Raw genomic sequence first — 22,374 nt, forward strand, 5'->3', positions numbered from 1 at the left:
AACTCTACATACAGCCATTATTGTCAAAATAGCTGACAACAAAAGTGAGTAACATCCTAAGTGATAACAGCAGTATGTTGTTTAAACATGCAAAGCCACATGCCCATACAAAGTTGTGTATCTTGTATTAGAGCAATTAAAATTTGCTGCTTTAAGTACAATTCTCTCATACTGATCACTGGATGTTCAACATGGCATCTCATGGCAAACAACTCTCTTACGATTTGAGAATAAGAATTGTTGCTCTCCACAAAGATGGCCAAGGCTATTAGAGGTTCGGGAACACCCTGAAAGTGAGTTACACTTCAGTGGTCAGGGTCATACACAGGTTTTCCAAGATGGGTTCCATTCAGAACAGGCCTTGCAAGGGTCGATCAATGAAGTCGAGCACTCGTTCTGTGCATCTCGTTCTGTGCATCTGTGCAGAACCTGGCTTCAAAAAACTGCTAGCATTGCTTTAAAGGTTGCAATAGTAGAAGGTCAGCTTGTCAGTTCTCAGAACATACGCCGCACACTGTAACCAGTTGGATTGCATAGGCGTCGTCTCAGAAGGAAGCCTCTTCTGAAGCTGGCTCACAAGAAAGCCTGCAAACAGTTTGCTGAAGACAACCTGTCCAAGAGCATGAATTACTGGAACCATGTCCTGTGGTCTGATGAGACCATAAGATAAACTTGTTTCGCACAGATGGTGTCCAGCATGTGTGGTGATGCCCTGATGAGGAGTGCCAAGAAAACTGTGTCTTGCCTACAGTCAAGCATCATGGTCTGGGGCTGCGTGAGTGCTGCTGGTGCTGGGGAGCTGCAGTTCATTGAGGGAAACATGGATTCCATTATGTACTGTACATGCTGAAACAGAACATGATGCCTTCCCTCCAGAAACTAGGCCGAATGGCAGTTTTCCAACATAATAACGATCCCAAACACACCACCAAGATGACAACTGCCTTGCAGGAGGAAGGTGAAGGTGAAGGTGATGGGGTGGCCAAGTATGTCTCCAGACCTGAATCCTATTAAGCACCTGTGGAGCATCCTTAAGTGTAAGGTGGAGAAGCACTGTGTGTCTAAAGTCCAGCAGCTCTGTGAGGAGTAGAAGAAGATTCCAGCAACAACCTGTGCAGCTCTGGTCAATTCCATGCCCAGGATGATTAAGGCAGTGCCAGATAACAAATATCTGGCATATATATAAAAAAAAAAAATCCAAGTTTCGGTTCTATAGTGTTGTCCCTTGAGAATACAGTCGTGACCAAAAGTTTTGAGAAATAAATATTGGAAATATTTGCTGTTGCTGCTTAAGTTTTTATAATAGCAATTTGCATATACTCCAGTATGTTATGAAGAGTGATCAGATGAATTGCATAGTCCTTCTTTGCCATGAAAATTAACTTAATTCCACTGCATTTCATTGCTGTCATTAAAGGACCTGCTGAGATCATTTCAGTAATCGTCTTGTTAACTCAGGTGAGAATGTTGACGAGCACAAGGCTGGAGATCATTATGTCAGGCTGATTGGGTTAGAATGGCAGACTTGACATGTTAAAAGGAGGGTGATGCTTGAAATCACTGTTCTTCCATTGTTAACCATGGTGACCTGCAAAGAAACGCGTGCAGCCATCATTGCGTTGCATAAAAATGGCTTCACAGGCAAGGATATTGTGGCTACTAAGATTGCACCTAATCAACAATTTAAAGGATCATCAAGAACTTCAAGGAAAGAGGTTCAATTCTTGTTAAGAAGGCTTCAGGGCGTCCAAGAAAATCCAGCAAGCGCCAGGATGGTCTCCTAAAGAGGATTCAGCTGCGGGATCGGAGTGCCACCAGTGCAGAGCTTGCTCAGGAATGGCAGCAGGCAGGTGTGAGCGCATCTGACGCACAGTGAGGCCAAGACTTTTGGAAGATGGCCTGGTGTCGAGAAGGGCAGCAAAGAAGCCACTTCTCTCCAAAAAAAACATCAGGGACAGATTGATCTTCTGCAAAAAGTCTGGCGAATGGACTGCTGAGGACTGGGGAAAGTCATATTCTCAGATGAAGCCTCTTTCCGATTGTTTGGGGCATCTGGAAAAAGGCTTGTTCGGAGAAGAAAAGGTGAGCGCTACCATCAGTCCTGTGTCATGCCAACAGTAAAGCATCCTGAGACCATTCATGTGTGGCTCACTCACAATTTTGCCCAAAAACACAGCCATGAATAAAGAATAGTACCAAAACACCCTCCAACAGCAACTTCATCCAACAACAGTTTGGTGAAGAACAATGCATTTTCCAGCACGATGGAGCACCGTGCCATAAGGCAAAAGTGATAACTAAGTGGCTCGGGGACCAAAACTTTGAAATTTTGGGTCCATGGCCTGGAAACTCCCCAGATCTTAATCCCATTGAGAACTTGTGGTCAATCCTCAAGAGGCGGGTGGACAAACAAAAACCCACTAATTCTGACAAACTCCAAGAAGTGATTATGAAAGAATGGGTTGCTATCAGTCAGGATTTGGCCCAGAAGTTGATTGAGAGCATGCCCAGTCGAATTGCAGAGGTCCTGAAAAAGAAGGGCCAACACTGCAAATACTGACTCTTTGCATAAATGTCATGTAATTGTCGATAAAAGCCTTTGAAACGTATGAAGTGCTTGTAATTATATTTCAGTACATCACAGAAACAACTGAAACAAAGACCTAAAAGCAGTTTAACAGCAAACTTTGTGAAAACTAATATTTGTGTCATTCTCAAAACTTTTGGGCACGACTGTATATACTAAAATGGTTGCTGAAATGTGAGGGGTGTTCTTACTTTTGTGAGATACTGTAAATGCAGAGGTGTGTCTTTAAATGTTTCTTGTAGGTTGTGATGGTCTCAGCAGATCTGGTAGACATTTAGAAGAAGATTGAAGGTTCTGGAAAGAGACTTTGTACCTTTGTATCCACTGTCTTTGTATTTTTATGTACTGTAGTTATGACTGCGGGAACCCCATTTATGGGCAAACCTTGAACCCATACAACCTTCAGAAGACACCTGGTGGTTCCTCCGGAGGGGAAGGAGCTCTGATTGGAGGAGGTGGCTCCATCCTGGGCATAGGCACTGACATTGGTGGGAGCATTCGTATCCCAGCATCCTTCTGTGGCATTTGTGGATTTAAGCCCACGGCAAAGAGGCTAAGGTTCGTATGCATCTGATGATACTGAATATGGGGCTGAAAAGTTACATATTGATATTCATCTTGGTAACTTGTCTCAATATTAAAAAAAAGCTAAATCATCCAATCATGAAAAACGTACCATCTCATTTATCAACGTCAGACAAGCAAGTATCTGCAGCAGAAGTGAATGGTCCAAAACATTTTGGCAAGTGTATACCTGGATAAACTTAATTTTAGCAAATAGAAAAGGAACTTGCACAGACTCTAAACAACTTTAAAGGGAATTTTCTCAATATTTAGATTTTTTTGCATCCTCAGATTCCTTTTTGGAAATAGTTGTATCACAGACAAATATCCTAACAAACCATACATCAATGAAATGCTTATTATCAGTTTAAAAAAATTGACCCTTATGACTGGTTTTGTGGTCCAGGGTCACATTTACTATCAATGTTGGGAACAGTTGTGCTGCTTAATATTTATTTTTGCGATGCTTTTTCCAGGATTCTTTGATGAATAAAACATTAAAAAGAACAGCATTTATTTAAAATAGTACTTTTTTTGTAATCTTTTGTTTGGGGTATTTTTTTTTTCTTTCTTTCTTTGTAAGAACTTAATACTTTTATTCAGCAAGGATGTGTTAAACTGATAAAAAAATGATAGTATTTCTATTTTGAATAAATGCTGTTCTTTTTAAATACATTTTATTTTAAAATATGTAAAAAAAAAAAAAAAAAATTAAATTGCAATAATATTTCATATTATTACTTTTTTTCTGTATTCCTGATCTAATAAATAAAACTTTGATAACAATAAGAGACTTCTTTAAAAAACATAAAAAAATCTGGGATCAGTGTATATCACTGCTATTTTTTGTATGTTGACTTTTTAAGACAAAATTGTTAAATTATTGTAAACATTATTTTGAAAGGTAATGATCGAATTGATTGAGTGATGCAATTGTTTTTGCCATGAATATACCCATTGCTGCTGACAAGAAATCATAAATGTGACCCTGGACCACAAAACCAGTCTTAAATCGCTGGGGTATATTTGTAGCAATAGCCAAAAATACATTGCATGGGTCAAAATTTTTGATTTTTCTTTTATGCCAAAAAGTGAAGTTCATGTTCCATGAAGATTTTTTGTAAAATTCCTACTGTAAACATATCAAAATGTAATTTTTGATTTGTAATATGCATTGTTAAGAACCTAATTTGGACAACTTTAAAGGTGATTTTCTCAGTCTTTTTGATTTTTTTGCATCCTCAGATTTCCGATTTCAAATAGATGTATCTCAGCCAAATATTGTCCTATCCTAACAAACCATACATTAATAGAAAGCTTATTTATTGAGCTTTCATATGATGTATAATTCTCAGTTTTGTCAAATTTAACCTTATGACTGGTTTTGTGGTCCAGGGTCACAAATATTAAAAATACATATTTTATTGTAAATGAGAGGCATTGAAGGAAACGATTCCGCACAACAACCACAATGTAATGCCCTTTATCAATCGTGTAAATGGGAAAAAAACATGTCTAGATCATATCATTTTTGGACCTGTTAATAATGTCACTTTGTAAAAATGCTATAATATGTAATTTCTCATTACCTGTTATTGATTTTTGTGTTCTTGTCTGTTTTGCTTTTTCTAATCATCTATGTTTAGTCTTCAAGGAATTAATTCATGCGTCAGAGGTCAGAAATCAGGTGAGATCACATCTATCATCCTGCTGGACTAGTTTTGAACTGTAGATAAAAAGAACATCATGTATGGTATGTTGTCTCATTGTTACATTGTGCTGGTTTTCAGTGTTGTCCTCCATTGGCCCTATGGGAAGGGACGTCGAAAGCTTGGCACTGTTTATGCGGGCGTTGCTCTGCCAGGACATGTTTTCCTTGGACCCCACCATCCCTCCCATACTATTCAACCAAGAGGTTCCCTATTTAACATCAAACATCAGATGCCTGTATTTGTGATGTGTTGCAAATGCAGAATCTATGATACTTTGCTCTTATTAAACAGGTGTATGAGAGCTCAGAGCCCCTGAGGATTGGTTATTATGAGAACGATGGGTACCAGCAGCCATCTCCAAGCATGGCCAGGGCCTTCAGGGAGACTAAGGACCTGCTGGAGAGAGCGGGGCACACGGTACACAAACACATTGCGTTAACAGTTGTTATGTAATCTCATGGTTCAGATCATTTTCGGATCTGTGAGAAAATAAATATTTTATATCAATGTAACTTTCTATTACTTAAAACTCACTTTTGGTACCTCTTTAAAACAACAGCAAAAACTACTAGCCTAAGAAAGTTCGAAATGATTGAAGTGAAAGGTCAATAAATAATACAATAAGAACAAATACACAAATTACAAGCATGGATAAATACAATATAACAAACAGGTCCGACAATAGTATTCAGGTACAGAAATGTGTGTATGTGTAAAATAACACTGAATAGTGCTCACTGTAGAAATTAAAGCTACAAAAAGTTCATAAGTTTTTAAGTTAAATCAGCTTAAAACTACGTCATTTTAACTTATTACAATAAAAATGAGTTGATATAACTTGTGAGTTTAAATGACTTACGTTGATTTAACTTACAATCTTAAGGCAGCTGCTAAACTTAAGTTTTTATGTTGAAACTGGTGAAAACTTTTTACAGTGTATGTTTTGTTTGATTAGCAGCAGATATTTATGGACTACTGTCCCTTTAAGACCTGGGGCACAGTTGCATATACATACCCTTGAAGGATTACTCTACTCCCAAAATAAAAATTTCCTGATAATTTACTCAGCCCCATGTCATCCAAGATGTTCATGTCTTTCGCAAAGAAATTACGTTTCTTAAGGAAAACATTCCAGGATTCTTCTTCATATAGTGGACTTCAATGGTGCTCAACAGATTGAATGATAAAAATGCAGTTTCACTGCAGCTTTAAAGGGCTCTACACAATCAAATTTACAATCTACAAAAAAAATTACAATTTATATACTCAGAGCTGGGTAGTAACTTATTACATGTAATCTGGATTATGTAATCAGATTTAAAAAATGAAGTACTTGTAATTAGAGAAAATTACATTTTGAAATACTCGTAATTAGACTACAGTTGTTTTTTTATTGGTTACATGATTGCATATTATTCACACAATAGCAATAAATTATTCATCATTTATTGATTCTCTCTAATTCCTTTTTTTTATCCTTTAAATGTTCCTTTCTATAACAATCTACCATTTATATTCACTCAAAGTCTTCCAAAATGAAATGGGAATTTTTCCACATACCCTAACTGTATTGAACCGAAATGCACAGAGTGCATCGCAGAGCTAGACAAGATAAGCATTTGTGGTTAAAAAGTGTATAAATATATTTTTTAAAGAAAATTACAGATTGTTTCTCTGGATAAAACACTTATTCCACGGCTGGGATTGTTTAGAGCCTTTTGAAGCTGCATTGAAACTGCATTTTAATTATTATTTTATTATTCAATCTGTTGAGCACCATTAAAGTCCACTATATGGAGAAAAATTCTGGAATCTTTTCCTCAAAAAACTTAAAGGAGAAAGTTAACTTCCAGAACAAAAATGTACAGATAATTTACTCACCCCCTTGTCATCCAAGATGTTCATGTCTTTTTTTCTTCAGTCGTAAAGAAATTGTTTTGTTTTTTTGAGGAAACATTTTCTGAAATGTTCTCCATATAGTGGACTTCTATGGTGCCCACGAGTTTGAACTTCCAAAATGCAGTTCAAATGCAGCTTTAAAGGTCTGTAAATGATCCCAGACGAGGAATAATGGTCTTATCTAGTTATTTGCTAAAAAAAAATTAACAATTGTCATACTTTTTTTACCTCTGTGATGTGCATGCATACCTTGTGCACTCCGGTTCAATACAGTTAGGGTATGTCAAAAAACTTCCATCTCATTTTCTCCTCCAATTTCTAAATCATTCTACATCGCTGCAGAAGTACCGACCCAGTGTTTACAAAGTGAACGTGCAAAGAAGGTCAATCACCCTTTACATTAAAAAAAGGTAAATCAGCGATGCAGGGCGATTTTGAAGTTGAATTGAGTACGTATTTGCATCGCAATACTAGTGTATTGTCTTTAAATATAATTTTATATAAATATAAAGAAAATGATCGATCGTTTTGCAAGAAAAGACACTTATTCCACAGCTGGGATCGTTTAGAGCCCTTTGAAGTTGAATTAAAACTGCCTCCAATCTGTTGAGCATCATTGAAGTTTACTATATGAAGAAAAATCCTGGAATGTTTTCCTCAAAAAAATGTAATTTCTTTGCGACTGAAGAAAGAAAGACCTTTTTTGGATGACATGGGTGTGAGTAAATCATCAGGAAATTTTTATTCTGCAACTTTAAGAACTAGTTTGACCAACTATCAATTAGAGAGCAGTCTAGCTTTTTGTAACTGATTTGAAAAAGTTATGACCAGTCTAGAAGGAAAAAAATTACATGACTAACTTTTTAAGACTAGTCTTAGCAGCTTTCTCAGCTGCAGTCTGTGGTTTTACTGTGGAAATAGGCTTCTTTTACACTGTTGCCGCAGGTTGTATGTTCTGAAGTAAGTGCCTGAGCGCGTTTGACCCCCAAAGCTTGGTTCATTTGATTACGCATAACCGCACCAGAGCACAGAACAGCTACTATTTTATATAATTTAACATACTACAAATGTTACATTTTGCAACAAATCTGCAAATGACTTGCGTGCTGAAACATGGGACCTTGTCTGAACGTATCACTGATCAGCTACAATCTGTTTAACTCATAATGTAAGCCAATGGCAGCTTGTTGGTGCACTAAGAAAGAAAATGCACTTTTTAAACCGTTAACACACAACAATGGTTATGAATCGGTTGTGAATGTCCAAATTGCTTTAAAGGGGTCATCGGATGCCCATTTTCCACAAGTTCATATGATTCTTTAGGGTCTTAATGAAAAGTCTCTGATATAATTTGGTTAAAAATTCTCAATAGTAGTGTAAAAAAAAACTTTTACCTTGTCAAAATCAGCTCTGCAAAATATCAGCTCATTTTATCGCATTGGCCCTTTAAATGCAAATAATGAGGGATTACGAGCTGTAATGTTTACTGTAACCGCGTTTAGCTGCATTTAACGGCAAGCACATCGTTTGCAAAGATGCATTTATACTCTTATACCCTTATACTCACTTCTGCTGTGGCTGAAGCTGCATTACGAATGATTCACACATATGTAGATTGGGATCGGCGCTTTCCTTTTAAAAATGAAAGTAACGTTGTCCTGTGACTCTTAAGCGGCTCAGATGTTGGGAGTAAACAATGGCGATCGTATTCGGACTGTTTCAGTTCGGTGAGGGCGGGTCTAAGGTAAGACGCTCATGTCAATCAACTGTGTTTCGTCACAACGACAAGAAGCTGAGAATGACCAGATTTTAAAAAGGGGATATTACCTTTTAAGATTAAAAAAATTCCACCGGGTGGATTTTTATCATTGTAGGGTGGTTGTGTACACAAACTGCCAACACACATTAATTTTCAAACAACTTGTAAAAGTGAGTTTTGCATCTGATGAACCCTTTAAAGACCATGCATCTGAAGGTAAATGGCTGTGTCAACACACAAATGTGATAAAGACTTGAGAAGCTGATATTCTAACAAGGCGTTTACATTTTAGCTGGTTCCATTCCAACCCCTGCGGCTCTACCATACCATGCATGAGTTGACTTTGAGAGGGGTCTTCAGTGATGGAGGTCGTACCTTCCTCAGTAATATGTACGTCTGTTATCAGCACATTCAGATTTCCATTAAAGGCACTATAGTCACCTCTAATGCATAGTAACCACATGCTTGTTGTATATTGTGTGCTTTTCAGGAAGGGAGACCCCGTTGACCCGTGTCTCTGTGGTCAGACCACTAAGCTTGGCACTCCAGGCTTCATTAAGAAGTTGATTTCTGCTGTTCTCAGGCCTTTTGTGAGTGCTTCTCATTTGTATCCAATTAAGCAATCAGTTGTCTTGAATAGCGGATATTTAACTTAATCCAAAGTTCTAACATGAAACTAGATGGCACAGTCTGATAGGTTTAATGGCGTAGCTGATTAGTTCTCTTCTGTATCAGCAGCCAATGAGCTTGCTGCTTAACATTCAAATGCTTGGCTAGTGCTTGCCATAGCAGTGCATCACTTCAGAAACCCTTCACCTTCCCCAGCTCCACCTGTATAGATATGCTACATAGTGATTCATGTATGCTATATGGGGATATTTCATATATGTGGTGCGATCTGGGAAAAGCCATCGGATGTCGCATTGGGTTTTTCAGGAAATTCGATAAATAGGTTGAATGTCAATTTTTTTTGTCAAAATCAGGTTTTCGTTAAATTATTATTCTAAAACATCTTGTCTATCATCTCTGAAAATACCTTGGCAAAATTCACTTGTTTAGTTCAGAAATATAGCAATTGCGTTAAGAATGCGCTGCAGAGGTGCTTTCTCTAAACACCACAAAAAAACAGTTAACGAAATAAACCATGTAACATATTTAATAATGGTGTATCAATGCACATTCCCCGCAAGTCCTGTGTAAACTATGGTATGCAAAGTTTATTTATTTATTTTTTAGGGCTGCAACAACTATCTTATTTATTTTGTATATTATTATTTACTATGTATTTTATTCTGTTTTATCTTATGTCACTGCGTTTTATCTGTGTTTCTATATTATTATCTATATCTATGTTTTTATTATGTTCATGGAGTCGTACAGCACTTTGGTACACGCTGTGTTTTTTAAGGTGCTTAACAAATAAATTTTGATTTGATTTGATTTGAACTAATCGGTAAAATCGATTATCATCGATAATGAAAATTATCGACAACGATTCTCATTATCGATTAATCGGGTGCGCCCACAGTGCACTTACAACTTCAGAGGGTCATGTCAAATTACAGCACTGAATGACGCATTTCTATGGACAAAATGTATCTAAAAATAGTGGAGGAAACAGAATGAGATGCGGCAGGAGAGATGCGGCATGAGAATTCTTTATTTTAAACTTTAGGCTAATAGCGTAAAAAGCAACCTGTGAGGCGCTTTGACAGATTCGTTTGCATCCTCAGCATGAAAACTTTCTGTTTATGGTCATATCCTTATCTGTAAATGTCACAAATTCACAAAAGCATTTCCATTTTTGCATAAAAGTCCATCCTGACAGTCTGTGTTAAGTTTAAATCTTTACTGAATGAGCGTGTCAGACAGGGAGACAATTAATACTCAGCGCAAAAACATTAATTGTGCTGAAATATGTTGTTGAACGTTAAATTTAGGTTTAAAAGAAAACATGTAGTGCACATATTTATGAAGAGTAGGAACTGTAAAGGGATAACATTGTGTAATTATCTGATATATAAATATCAGACGCTTCATAGCCGCCTTTTATATAAAGAAACGACAGTAAATGTGACTGAGCAAAGTGAATGCGTGTTCCTTCAGAACATTCATCTCACCTGTTGGTTAACTCTGAGTTTGTTTTTATTCGTCTTTATTATTTGTATTAGGCTATTCTTATCATTTTTAATGTAGAGATTTAATCTTTGTTCACTTAACAATTTATGTAAGGTGTTTAACAAATTATATAAGGTTTGTGCCGCTGCTGCTCCAGACTAACAGTATTGGTGATTACCAAAATCGTTTTTTAGCTTTCTGTATTGGTTAGTCCTCCAATATGCAATATGTTTTTAGTAACAGAAGGCTATTTCTAATGCTATAATTATTGCGGTTATCTATGAAAAAAAATAGTCAAGCACTGTATAGTGTTTTTCTTCAGATATTTTTTTTCTCTTTATTACGACCGGTGGTCTAATAAATTAAGCACTGTTTTCATAACATTCAGTTGGCACATTTGTTTGAAGCACATTGGGCAGGATGTGGAATATTATGATTTTTGTCAATTAAAAAAAGGGATTTAAGCAAATAAATCAATTAATCAAAAAAATAATCAACTAACTAATCAATTATCAAAATAATCGCTAGTTGCAGCCCTATTCATTTTTTAATATCGTGAGATGGCGGAGCACAAAAAACGACGCAGTGTGAAGTAGCTGCTCACTTAAACGATCTTCCTCGTCTCAATCTGCTTAGTCTTGATGTCAGTGCCCTAAATGATGTTATAATGGATTATTTCCCATCCAGAGATGAAGGATCGGATGATTAAATTACTAAAGAGGAATCCAGTGACAGTTTGTTATATGAAAAGGTCCGCGAACATTTGCGTTGCGCTCGCTTTCCTAAATGAAAATTTCAAGGTACACTTTTCTTGCTGTCTAAAGTAATCAAAAGAGAGACTATGCCTATGATAAACAACAGAAAACTCTCCTCTTCAGGGAAACGTTAGTCTGTTTGTGTAATGATGCTCCTGACAGACAGCTCTCGTTAAACCCGTTAATTAAAAATGAAACCCGTCTCACTTTAAACCCGTTTTTCTTAAAATTCCATTCCTGAAATAATCATAGCTATCAGCCAAATTAAGATAGCCATAACTTTTGTTATGTTCAAAGTATGGCAAGGGCTTGAACCCAGCTTTCATATGGTACCTGGGTTTTTCTAGATCGCATCACATATATATCATATGTGCAGCAGCAGTATTTCTTACATGCTCAGAACATCATGTTGTGGATGTATTGACAGTACAAAGTCTTGGTGCTTGCTCTGCCACAGCATTAGAGTACCAGATCTTTTTGGCCAAGACCAAACACATTAACATTGTCATGTACATTACCATGCCAATACCTCAGAGAGTTGTCATGACAGAAATATGTTTTACTTAATGTTTCTACTCTTCAGTATCCACGGATTTCTGCATTCATAGATGGAAGTCTCGGAGTTGGGTCAGTTATAAAGATGCACATTTTATTCGTTTTTCCTAATGAACATAATTATGTTGATCAGTTTTCTAGAGTTGGTTACAATTACATTTTTACAATTACAAAATTGAAATACACTACCGCTCACAGTTTGGGATCAGTACGATTTAAAAAAAAAAATTTTTTTACTACTTTTATTCAGCAAGGGTGCATTAAATTGGTAAAGCAACAAACACTTTTACAAAATAGTGTTATCCCAAAAAATATATAGCATCGCAACTGTTTTGAACACTGATAATCAGAAATGTTTCTTGAGCAGCAGATCAGCATTTTAGAATGATTTCTGAAGGATCATGTGAATGATGCTGGAAAAGCAGCTTTGAATCACAGGAATAAATTATATATTATATGATAAGACATCAAAAAAATAGTTATTTTAAATTATAATACAATTTAATAAATTATTACTATTGTTGCTGTATTTTTGATTAAATAAAATGCAGCATTGGTGAGCAGAATAGATACATAGAAAAATCTTACCAATCCCAAACTTTTTAATGAAAGAATTGTTTACTTTTAAAATTAATTGTTTACTGTTTAAAATCTCAAAAAGGACTTTTTTCTTCTGTTAAACATCTTTTCCATTCAGCAAATAAAAACACTGCAATCTATTTTAACAGTTTTAGAAGTGTTCTGTTGGCTTTGTGGTGCAGAATTTAAATTAATTTTTGGGAAAACTGTTTCTTTAATAGCATAAATTAACTTTTTTTTTTTTTTTTACTTTTTAAGGTCTGTGGAAGAATTATGGAAACTACATGACAATATTGAGGTAGTCTTTTATCATATTCATTTAATTTTTATTAGGTGTTTTTTCAACAGCTTGCATCAACGCCACTGAAACGGTAATGATTCTCAACTTTTTCAAGGGTACAAGAGGCACAAAATGCATAACATTTACAGACCTGGTTTTCATTGATAATTTGGAGCTGGGGGGGGCTGTGAGAGACCTTTAATATTTAGAGGTGTAATAGGTAATTGTCTTCAGAAACATTTTTTGTTATGCTGGTTGAAAGTCTCATTACATCCAGATAGCAATCATTAAGTTAAGTGGTCTAAATGTATTTATATGTATGTACAGTGGGTACGGAAAGTATTCAGACCCCCTTAAATGTTTCACTCTTTGTTATATTGCAGCCATTCGCTGAAATCATTTAAGTTCATTTTTTTCCTCATTAAATGTACACACAGCACCCCATATTGACAGAGAAACAGAATTGTTGACATTTTTGCAGATTTATTAAAAAAGAAAAACTGAAATATCACATGGTCCTAAGTATTCAGACCCTTTGCTCAGCATTTAGTAGAAGCACCCTTTTGATCTAATACAACCATGAGTCTTTTTGGGAAAGATGCAACAAGTTTTTCACACCTGGATTTGGGGATCCTCTGCCATTCCTCCTTGCAGATCCTCTCCAGTTCTGTCAGGTTGGATGGTAAACGTTGGTGGACAGCCATTTTTAGGTCTCTCCAGAGATGCTCAATTGTGTTTAAGTCAGGGCTCTGGCTGGGCCATTCAAGAACAGTCACGGAGTTGTTGTGAAGCCACTCCTTCGTTCTTTTAGCTGTGGGTCATTGTCTTGTTGGAAGGTAAACCTTCGGCCCAGTCTGAGGTCCTGAGCACTCTGGAGAAGGTTTTCGTCCAGGATATCCCTGTACTTGGCCGCATTCATCTTTCCCTCGATTGCAACCAGTCGTCCTGTCCCTGCAGCTGAAAAACACCCCCACAGCATGCATCACTGTTGGGACTGTATTGGACAGGTGATGAGCAGTGCCTGGTTTTCTCCACACATACCGTTTAGAATTAAGGCCAAAAAGATCGATCTTGGTCTCATCAGACCAGAGAATCTTATTTCTCACCATCTTGGAGTCCTTCAGGTGTTTTTTTTAGCAAACTCCATGCAGGCTTTCATGTGTCTTGCACTGAGGAGAGGCTTCCGTCGGGCCACTCTGCCATAAAGCCCCGACTGGTGGAGGGCTGCAGTGATGGTTGACTTTCTACAACTTTGTCCCATCTCCCGACTGCATCTCTGGAGCTCAGCCACAGTGATCTTTGGGTTCTTCTTTACCTCTCTCACTGATAGCTCAGTTTGGCCGGACGGCCAGCTCTAGGAAGGGTTCTGGTCGTCCCAAACGTCTTCCATTTAAGGATTATGGAGGCCACTGTGCTCTTAGGAACCTTAAGTGCAGTAGAAATTTTTTTTGTAACCTTGGCCAGATCTGTGCCTTGCCACAATTCTGTCTCTGAGCTCTTCAGGCAGTTCCTTTGACCTCATGATTCTCATTTGCTCTGACATGCACTGTAAGCTGTAAGGTCTTATAGACAGGTGTATGGCTTTCCTAATCAAGTCCAATCAGTATAATCAAACACAGCTGGACTCAAATAAGGGTGTAGAACCATTTCAAGGATGATCAGAAGAAATGGACAGCACCTGAGTTAAATATATGAGTGTCACAGCAAAGGGTCTGAATACTTAGGACCATGTGATATTTCAGTTTTTCTTTTTTTAATAAATCTGCAAAAATTTCCACAATTCTGTGTTTTTCTGTCAATATGGGGTGCTGTGTGTACATTAATGAGGAAAAAAATTAACTTAAATGATTTCAGTAAATGTCTGCAATATAACAAAGAGTGAAACATTTAAGGGGGTCTGAATACTTTCCGTACCCACTGTATATATTCTGTGGAAGGCATAAACCATGAAAATTCACCTTCAAGCCACTTTTTGTTCTTCTATGCCACCCCTGTAGTACAAATACATGTTGTTAATACTGATTTAATTTGATTGGTAACTTATTTTTATTCTACTTGTTCTTTTAATTAGAAATTTTAAAAAAGCTTTTTTTTTTTTTTTTTTTTTAGTTTGACATATATACTTTTAATAAAGTTGCCAAAAATGCCATTACAAAGGTAAAGACAAAATTCCCCTGTAAATCACTTTAAGGAGTCAAATATCACCTCGTAATGGGAAGGCACAAAATCAGATTTTTGATTATTTATTAAAAGGTGCATAGAGTAAGTAAGTAAGCATATAGCCCTGCTTTGTGCCTTTAATGGTCATGGTTGTAGTACATTAAACCAATTAAATCATTGCTGTAAAAAAAAATGTCAAAGCCATCCTGACGAAAACCAACGTGGTGTCTTCACATAGGCATATTTTTGAGCAACCTGTAGTTGCTGCACAAATCTCATCTCATCAGGTTTTGCACAACTTGTACTAACACATCTCACACTTTCCTCAACTTTTAAATTTGACATTTTTTCAGCCAAATTGACCACATTCTTCACCTCCTGTGTCTGTAAAAAGTTTATGATATTGAGTGTCCTTGTTCCGGTATATTATCGTGACAGTTGAGCAATAAGTAAATAAGACTCTTAATAAGATTCTGATATGATTAAAAAGGTTTTCTGTTTTTTTTTTAACCTGCAGCAATACATCCAGGAGGTGATAGCAGAGTGGAGGAGACTGAATGTGGACGTTTTGTTGTGTCCGATGCTTGGACCAGCCTACAATTTCTGTTACTGCGGGAGCATCGGCAGTACTGTTTTATCTCACATTTACATTATTATTGTGCCTGTAAACACACCGTACACCTGACACCTAATTTTTTTAGCTTTTAATTTCCTCATCATTACTATTTACAGTTACGTCTCCTGTCAATTACTACATCTTGTTTACACAAAAAATTTTATTTACTGAACAAAATTAGTCAAGATGTAGATAGGTTTACTTCTTCATGGAAACAGATTTGGAGAAACCTTACATCACTTGCTCAGCAATGGATCCTTTGCAGTGAATAGGTGCCGTCAGACAGACAGCTGATAAAAACATTACAATCCACACCACTCCAGTCCATTAACATCTTGTGAAGTGAAAAGCTGCAGGATTGTGAGAAACTAAAACACACATTTTTTATTAAGACATTTCAACATAAAAGCATTAATTCTGGCTAAAATATGAGTCCATCATCTATAATACTGCTTTCTTCAGTGAAAAAGTCATGGATGGATTTTGATTTGAGTAAATAACATAGGATCGATTTTTTTTTTTTAACTGGGGGGTTATTGGTTAGTATGGATTATGGACTCGTATTTCTGGAGAAAGCAATGTTGTATATAGTTGACTTGTATTTTAGCTGGAAGCAATATTTGAAGATGAAAACATCTTAATGATGGATTTGTTTCTTACAAACATGCAGCTTTTTTCTTTACAAGAAGTTGGACTGGAAGTGGTGTGGATTATTGTGATGTTTTTATCAGCTTTTTGGACTCTCATTCTGACGGCACCCATTCACTGCAGGATCCACTGGTGAGCGGGTAAAGTAATATTTTAATGTTAATTTCTTCACTTTGTCTAGTTTTTTCAAGAGTGCGAACCACCTACAGCTTCTTCCATACTTTATTGGTTTTTACGCACCTGGACTTACAAATAGCCTTCGTCTGAGCGCAACAATATTTCCTTGCCTTCAATGTAAATTTCTCCAAATCTGTTCTGTAACAAGCTTATCTATACAGCGAGGGGAAAAAAATGTTTGATCCCCTGCTGATTTTGTACATTTGCCCACTAATAAAGAAATGATCAGTCTGTAGTTTTAATGGTAGGTTTATTTGTACAGAGAGTTCAGGTGCCCTTGTGGGCAGCTCGCCGACATTCAGCGTTGTTGCGCTCCGGGCGTCCCGTGTTCGAATCCCGACTCGAGGACCTTTCCCGATTCCGCCCCCTATCTCTCTCTCACTGCTAAAATTACCCTACCATTAAAATTATAGACTGGTCATTTCTTTGTCCAGTATAAAATCAGCAGGGGATTAAATAGTTTTTTCCCTCACTGTATCTTGGATGCCCTGAAGTTGAGTATATTATGAGCAATTTTGGGTGAACTATTCCTTTAATTATTAATCTGTATTATTACTAGTGGTGGGCCGTTATCGGCGTTAACGTGCTGCGTTAACGTGAGACTCTTATCGGGCGATAAAAAAAATATCGCCGTTAATCTATTCTCAAAGTTGGGTTGGGAGCTGGGTCTAAACTACGCAAGATATGATGACTTTCACCTTGATATTTTAGCGCGGATGACGTATACCTAGTCGAATTGCACTGTAGGGGGCGAGAACGAGTCTTCAACTTCTGTGAAATTACCACATCAAATGAGACGTGCAAAGTCTGCAATGGATGCAGTTATGAAGCCGCTTCAGGGCAGGTGCGTGCGTTGCTAGACCCTTTTTACTGGGGCACGCGCCCCAGTGAAAATCTGCTGTGCCCCAGTAAAATCTCAAGTTTGAGTTATAATTTACTTTGATAATCCCGAAATAAAGACATTAAACTATATGCAACAACTGAATTGACGCTTCTAAAAGCAACGCAGTTTAATCGAAGACTATGCACGCAGATAGGCTATTCTTTCCCGTGCGCGTCTGTGTATTTAACGGCACGTCGTGCAGCCTTTTGCGCAGAAGTACTTGGTTACACAAGTTTGTATAGGTACTTATGTTGTAAATGCAATTGTCAAGCAGTTTGTGATGCATTTTGGAAACAGGAGATGAGCGCCTGGTCTAATGCGCCACCTGGCCCGTTCTCGAAGACTTAGGCTACTTTTAGTCATTATTTGGGTAGCACACATATTCTGAATGCCTTCACCAGAATTCAAATTAGCCATTTTAATCTAGATTAATTCCAAGATTTAATCTAGATTAATCTAGATTAAAAAAATTAATCTATGCCCACCCCTAATTATTACATTTTTACTCTACAGTTTTATTTTACTACTAAAGCTGATTTGTTTTGCCCACATGCCAATTTTATACCTCCTGTCAATGATTTACTTATAGCGGGTCAAAAACTGAGCAAACTACAGTTTGTAGGTTTCTGCAGTTTAATGTTACTTATTAACTCAACAATAATAATTTTAGCATTGCCTAAGGCCAGTAACAGTCACCTAGATGCAGTAAACTTTCTCCACTCCTGAAGGTGCTCTGAGTTACACCGCCCTGTACAACCTGCTGAACTTTCCTGCCGGGGTGGTGAGCGTGTCTACAGTGACGGAGGAGGACGAGGCTCAGCTCAGTCACTACAAGGGTGCCCATGGGGACGCGTGGGACAAACTCTTCGTTAAGGTGCGTTTTCACAGTGCAAGAGTACTGAAGTTGCATTAAACTTGCATGAAAAGCATATGCTGTTTTTGTCAACCTTGAAATAAACTTGAATGAACTCTGTCTGAGATGAATGCCTGACTACCACAAGGTGGCAGCATGGTCACGATTACAAAGAAGAAACTACACATTTTACAAGTGAACATATTGAACATAATATACATATACAATTGCATTGATATATGTAAATAAACAGACGTTAAGCAAAGCACATACCAGACAAAACTGATGCAAAGTACCAATAAAATTACAAATATTCTGAGAAAGAAAAGAAAAAGAAAGCAAATGTAAGTAGCGGTCTCTTCATTCCTCTTCAAGCAAATCAAGTTCTCTTATTATTCCGATAAGTTTCTGGGCCTTTTTACTTTTCATATATTCAAATGATGGAAAGTAATTATAAAAAAAAGTCTCTTTTAAAAACAGAAAAATAAGTTTTCTGACTTTAGAACTCTTGATACGTTTGCATTTGTGAAGAATCAACATTATATAAATTTATAAAATCATTCAACAGTATTCCGAACATAATGTGTTTTTTTGTCTCCAATAAGACATATTTTCTCAGAAAATTTTGGAATACACATGGCAGCTTGACAGAAAGTACAAACATTTTCTTTCAAATTAAACTGGTGTCTTAAAAACATATGCTTTATCATACTAGAAGCTTTATGATTTGATTAAATATAATGGTCTTATATAGGTTTACTACTTTTTTTTCTCAAGTTATGTGATGCTGTGTATTTTTGGGTCATTTTAATCTAAGGGGACTGATTTTCCTATGCTTATTTTTAAAATTATTTCCACAGTAATAAATATAGGATGACAGTTTTTTTTTTTTTTTGTTAATATTCTGATAGTTTTACTTATAGTTTTTATGTGTTGTTATAAATAACTCATTATAACATGGAAAAAATGTTTCCAAGCTTGTTTTGTTTCATCTCCATAACATTTTATAGTCTTTGAAGGTTTAATTCTCAGTGTAGAGCTAAAATTGACATTGACTAAATTGTGAAATACAAACTTGCAATAGTAAGAAAAAAAGTCAGAATGGCGAGATACAAAGTCGTAATTGCCAGAAAAAGAGTCAGAATTACGAGTTTATATCTTGCAATTCTAAATTTATTTCTCACAATTGTGAGTTTATATCCCAAAATTCTGATTTTATATCTAGCAGTTTTGACTATAACTCGCAATTGTGCATTTATATCACAGTTTTGGAGAAAAAAGTCAGAATTGCAAGTTTATATGATGCAATTCTGAGAAAAAAATCTAAATTGTGAAATACAAACTTGCAATAGTAAGAAAAAAAGTCAGAATGGCGAGATACAAAGTCGCAATCGCGAGAAAAAAAGTCAGAATTGCTAGATATAAAGTCAGAATTGTGAGAAATAAAATCACAATTGTGAGAAATAAACTTGCAATTCTGACTTTTTTTCTCGCAATTTTGACTTTTTTCTTACTTTTGCAAGTTTGTATTTCGCAATTTTGTTTTTTTTTTTCAATTGTGCTTTTATATCACACAGTTTGGAAAAAAAAGTCAGAATTGCGACTTTATATGACGCAATTCTAAGAGAAAAAATCTAAATTGTCAAATACAAACTTGCAATAGTAAGAAAAAAAGTCAGAATGGCGAGATACAAAGTCGCAATTGCGAGAAAGAAAGTCAGAATTGCTAGATATAAAGTTAGGATTGTGAGAAATAAAATCACAATTGTGAGAAATTAACTTGCAATTCTGAATTTTTTTTCTCGCAATTTTGACTTTGTATCTCACAATTCAGACTTTTTTTCTCAGAACTGTGAGATATAAATGCACAAATGCGAGTTATAAAGTCACAATTGTGAGAAATAAAGTCAGAATTGCAAGATATAAACTCAATATTCTGACTTTTTTTCTTACTATTGCAAGTTTGTATTTTACAATTTAGATTTTTTTTCAATTGTGCTTTTATATCACACAGTTCGGAAAAAAAAGTCAGAATTGCAAGTTTATATGTGAAATACAAACTTGCAATAGTAAGAAAAAAAATCAGAATGGTGAGATACAAAGTCGTAATTGCGAGAAAAAGAGTCAGAATTACGAGTTTATATCTTGCATTTCTGATTTTATTTCTCACAATTGTGAGTTTATATCCCACAACTCTGATTTTATATCTAGCAATTTTGACTATAACTCGCAATTGTGCATTTATATTACAGTTTGGAGAAAAAAGTCAGAATTGCAAGTTTATATGATGCAATTCTGAGAAAAAAAAATATCAAAATTGTGAAATACAAACTTGCAATAGTAAGAAAAAAAGTCAGAATTGCTAGATATAAAGTCAGAACTGTGAGATATAAAATCACAATTGTGAGAAATAAACTTGCAATTCTGACTTTTTTTCTCGCAATTTTGACTGTGTATCTCGCCATTCTGACTTTTTTTCTTACTATTGCAAGTTTGTATTTCACAATTTTGTTTTTTTTTCAATTGTGCTTTTATATCACACAGTTTGGAAAAAAAAAGTCAGAATTGCGACTTTATATGACGCAATTCTAAGAAAAAAATCTAAATTGTGAAATACAAGCTTGCAATAGTAAGAAAAAAAGTCAGAATGGCGAGATATAAAGTCAGGACTGTGAGATATAAAGTCACAATTGTGAGAAATTAACTTGCAATTCTGAATTTTTTTTCTCGCAATTCTGACTGTGTATATCGCAATTCAGACTTTTTTTTTTCTCAGAACTGTGAGATATAAATGCACAAATGCGAGTTATAAAGTCACAATTGTGACAAATAAAGTCAGAATTGCAAGATATGAACTCGCCATTCTGACTTTTTTTCTTACTATTGCAAGTTTGTATTTCACAATTTAGATTTGTTTTTCAATTGTGCTTTTATATCACACAGTTTGGAAAAAAAAGACAGAATTGCGACTTTATATGACTTTATATATAAACTAGCCATTGCGAGAAAAAAGTCAGAATTATGAGATAAAAGGTCGCAATTTTTATTTAATTTTATTTGTATTTTTATTCAGTGGCGTTAACGGGCTCCCATACAAACGTCCTCACTAATATAATCAAATATCATGACATGCATTTTGTGTGTCATCACTTGTTTAAAAGTCTTGTAAATTGGTCAGATCATGTTTCTATATCAGTCTAGGTTTCTGTGATGGTTATATTTAGGGGTAGGCCATAGAAAATATCATTAGCCTAATATAAAAACAACTGAGGTCTATAAGATATCTTCTAATATAGTGAAACGTGTTTTCAGGCGGTGAAGGGTGGCGTTGGTCTCCCTGTGGCAGTGCAGTGTGTGTCTCTGCCGTGGCAAGATGAAATGTGCCTGCGCTTTATGAGAGAGGTGGAGCAGCTCACAGCCAAGAACAAACTCACCAAGAAACATTAATGACTGAAATTCTGCTCTGTATTTTTGTGGGCTGCTAACGGTTCAGTCCCAGGTGAATTACAAGCAGGCCTGCACTAATTCTGTGAACCGTAGAAACATCCAGAGATGTTCTAGAGTTCTAGATAATTTACAAATCATGTTTGTTCATTAAAAGTTTTAGTTGATATGATTATGATTTTTTTTAGATAAGAACAAGACTCTGAACTCTGCATGATGCATTTTTACCATTGTACATTTAATTGTAATTTAAATCTGATTGTTGTGTTAACGTTTTGGAAGACAGAATGGTACTGTAATGTTGATTTGCTATATTTGTCTAATTTCAGATTAATATTCATATGTTTGTCAACTGAGAAGAATTTATGTGAAATCAGGCTTTATTTTTGTGATAACATTTGGTGGAGATAGTGCTGCTGAAATTGCACACCTTTAATAACTAGCAAATACCTCTCAATCATTCTTCACAATGTTTAATGAAACATGAATATTTGCACTCACTATAGAAGCAATGCCGCTTCAAATCTGAATGAGGATTCTGTATCATTTTGTATAATTTAGTGCCATGCAAATTCATTAAACTAAAAATGAATCAGAGCTGTGTGTCACAGGTTCACTGGAAAGCCATCGTCCTTGCTTGGCTGTCTTTTATGAGATGAGCGGCACTCATTTCTGTGCCCTGAATGATGACTTCGGTTGGAAAGGCTTTAACTGGACTTAATGACACATGACGCCATCAGCTCCGATGTAATGTAAATATTTGTCTGTTCTGGGTTTTGCGCACA

General features: G+C 36.0%; 1 protein-coding gene across 1 annotated transcript in view; it reads left to right on the forward strand.

The window, feature by feature from the left end:
- The window catches only part of LOC141347233 (fatty-acid amide hydrolase 1-like), a 32,483-nt gene extending 10,297 nt beyond the window's left edge, over positions 1–22,186 (forward strand). The window contains exons 5-15 of the mRNA XM_073852236.1: positions 2,939–3,145; positions 4,798–4,838; positions 4,942–5,066; positions 5,155–5,280; positions 8,814–8,911; positions 9,012–9,111; positions 11,978–12,021; positions 12,787–12,826; positions 15,486–15,594; positions 18,021–18,166; positions 21,458–22,186. Coding sequence (XP_073708337.1) covers positions 2,939–3,145; positions 4,798–4,838; positions 4,942–5,066; positions 5,155–5,280; positions 8,814–8,911; positions 9,012–9,111; positions 11,978–12,021; positions 12,787–12,826; positions 15,486–15,594; positions 18,021–18,166; positions 21,458–21,592 — 1,171 coding nt within the window. The 3' untranslated portion in view covers positions 21,593–22,186. The remainder of the gene's footprint in view (positions 1–2,938; positions 3,146–4,797; positions 4,839–4,941; positions 5,067–5,154; positions 5,281–8,813; positions 8,912–9,011; positions 9,112–11,977; positions 12,022–12,786; positions 12,827–15,485; positions 15,595–18,020; positions 18,167–21,457) is intronic.
- The last annotated feature ends 188 nt before the right edge of the window (positions 22,187–22,374 follow it).

Source organism: Garra rufa, chromosome 12 (assembly GCF_049309525.1).
Source record: "Garra rufa chromosome 12, GarRuf1.0, whole genome shotgun sequence".
NCBI lineage: Eukaryota > Metazoa > Chordata > Actinopteri > Cypriniformes > Cyprinidae > Garra > Garra rufa.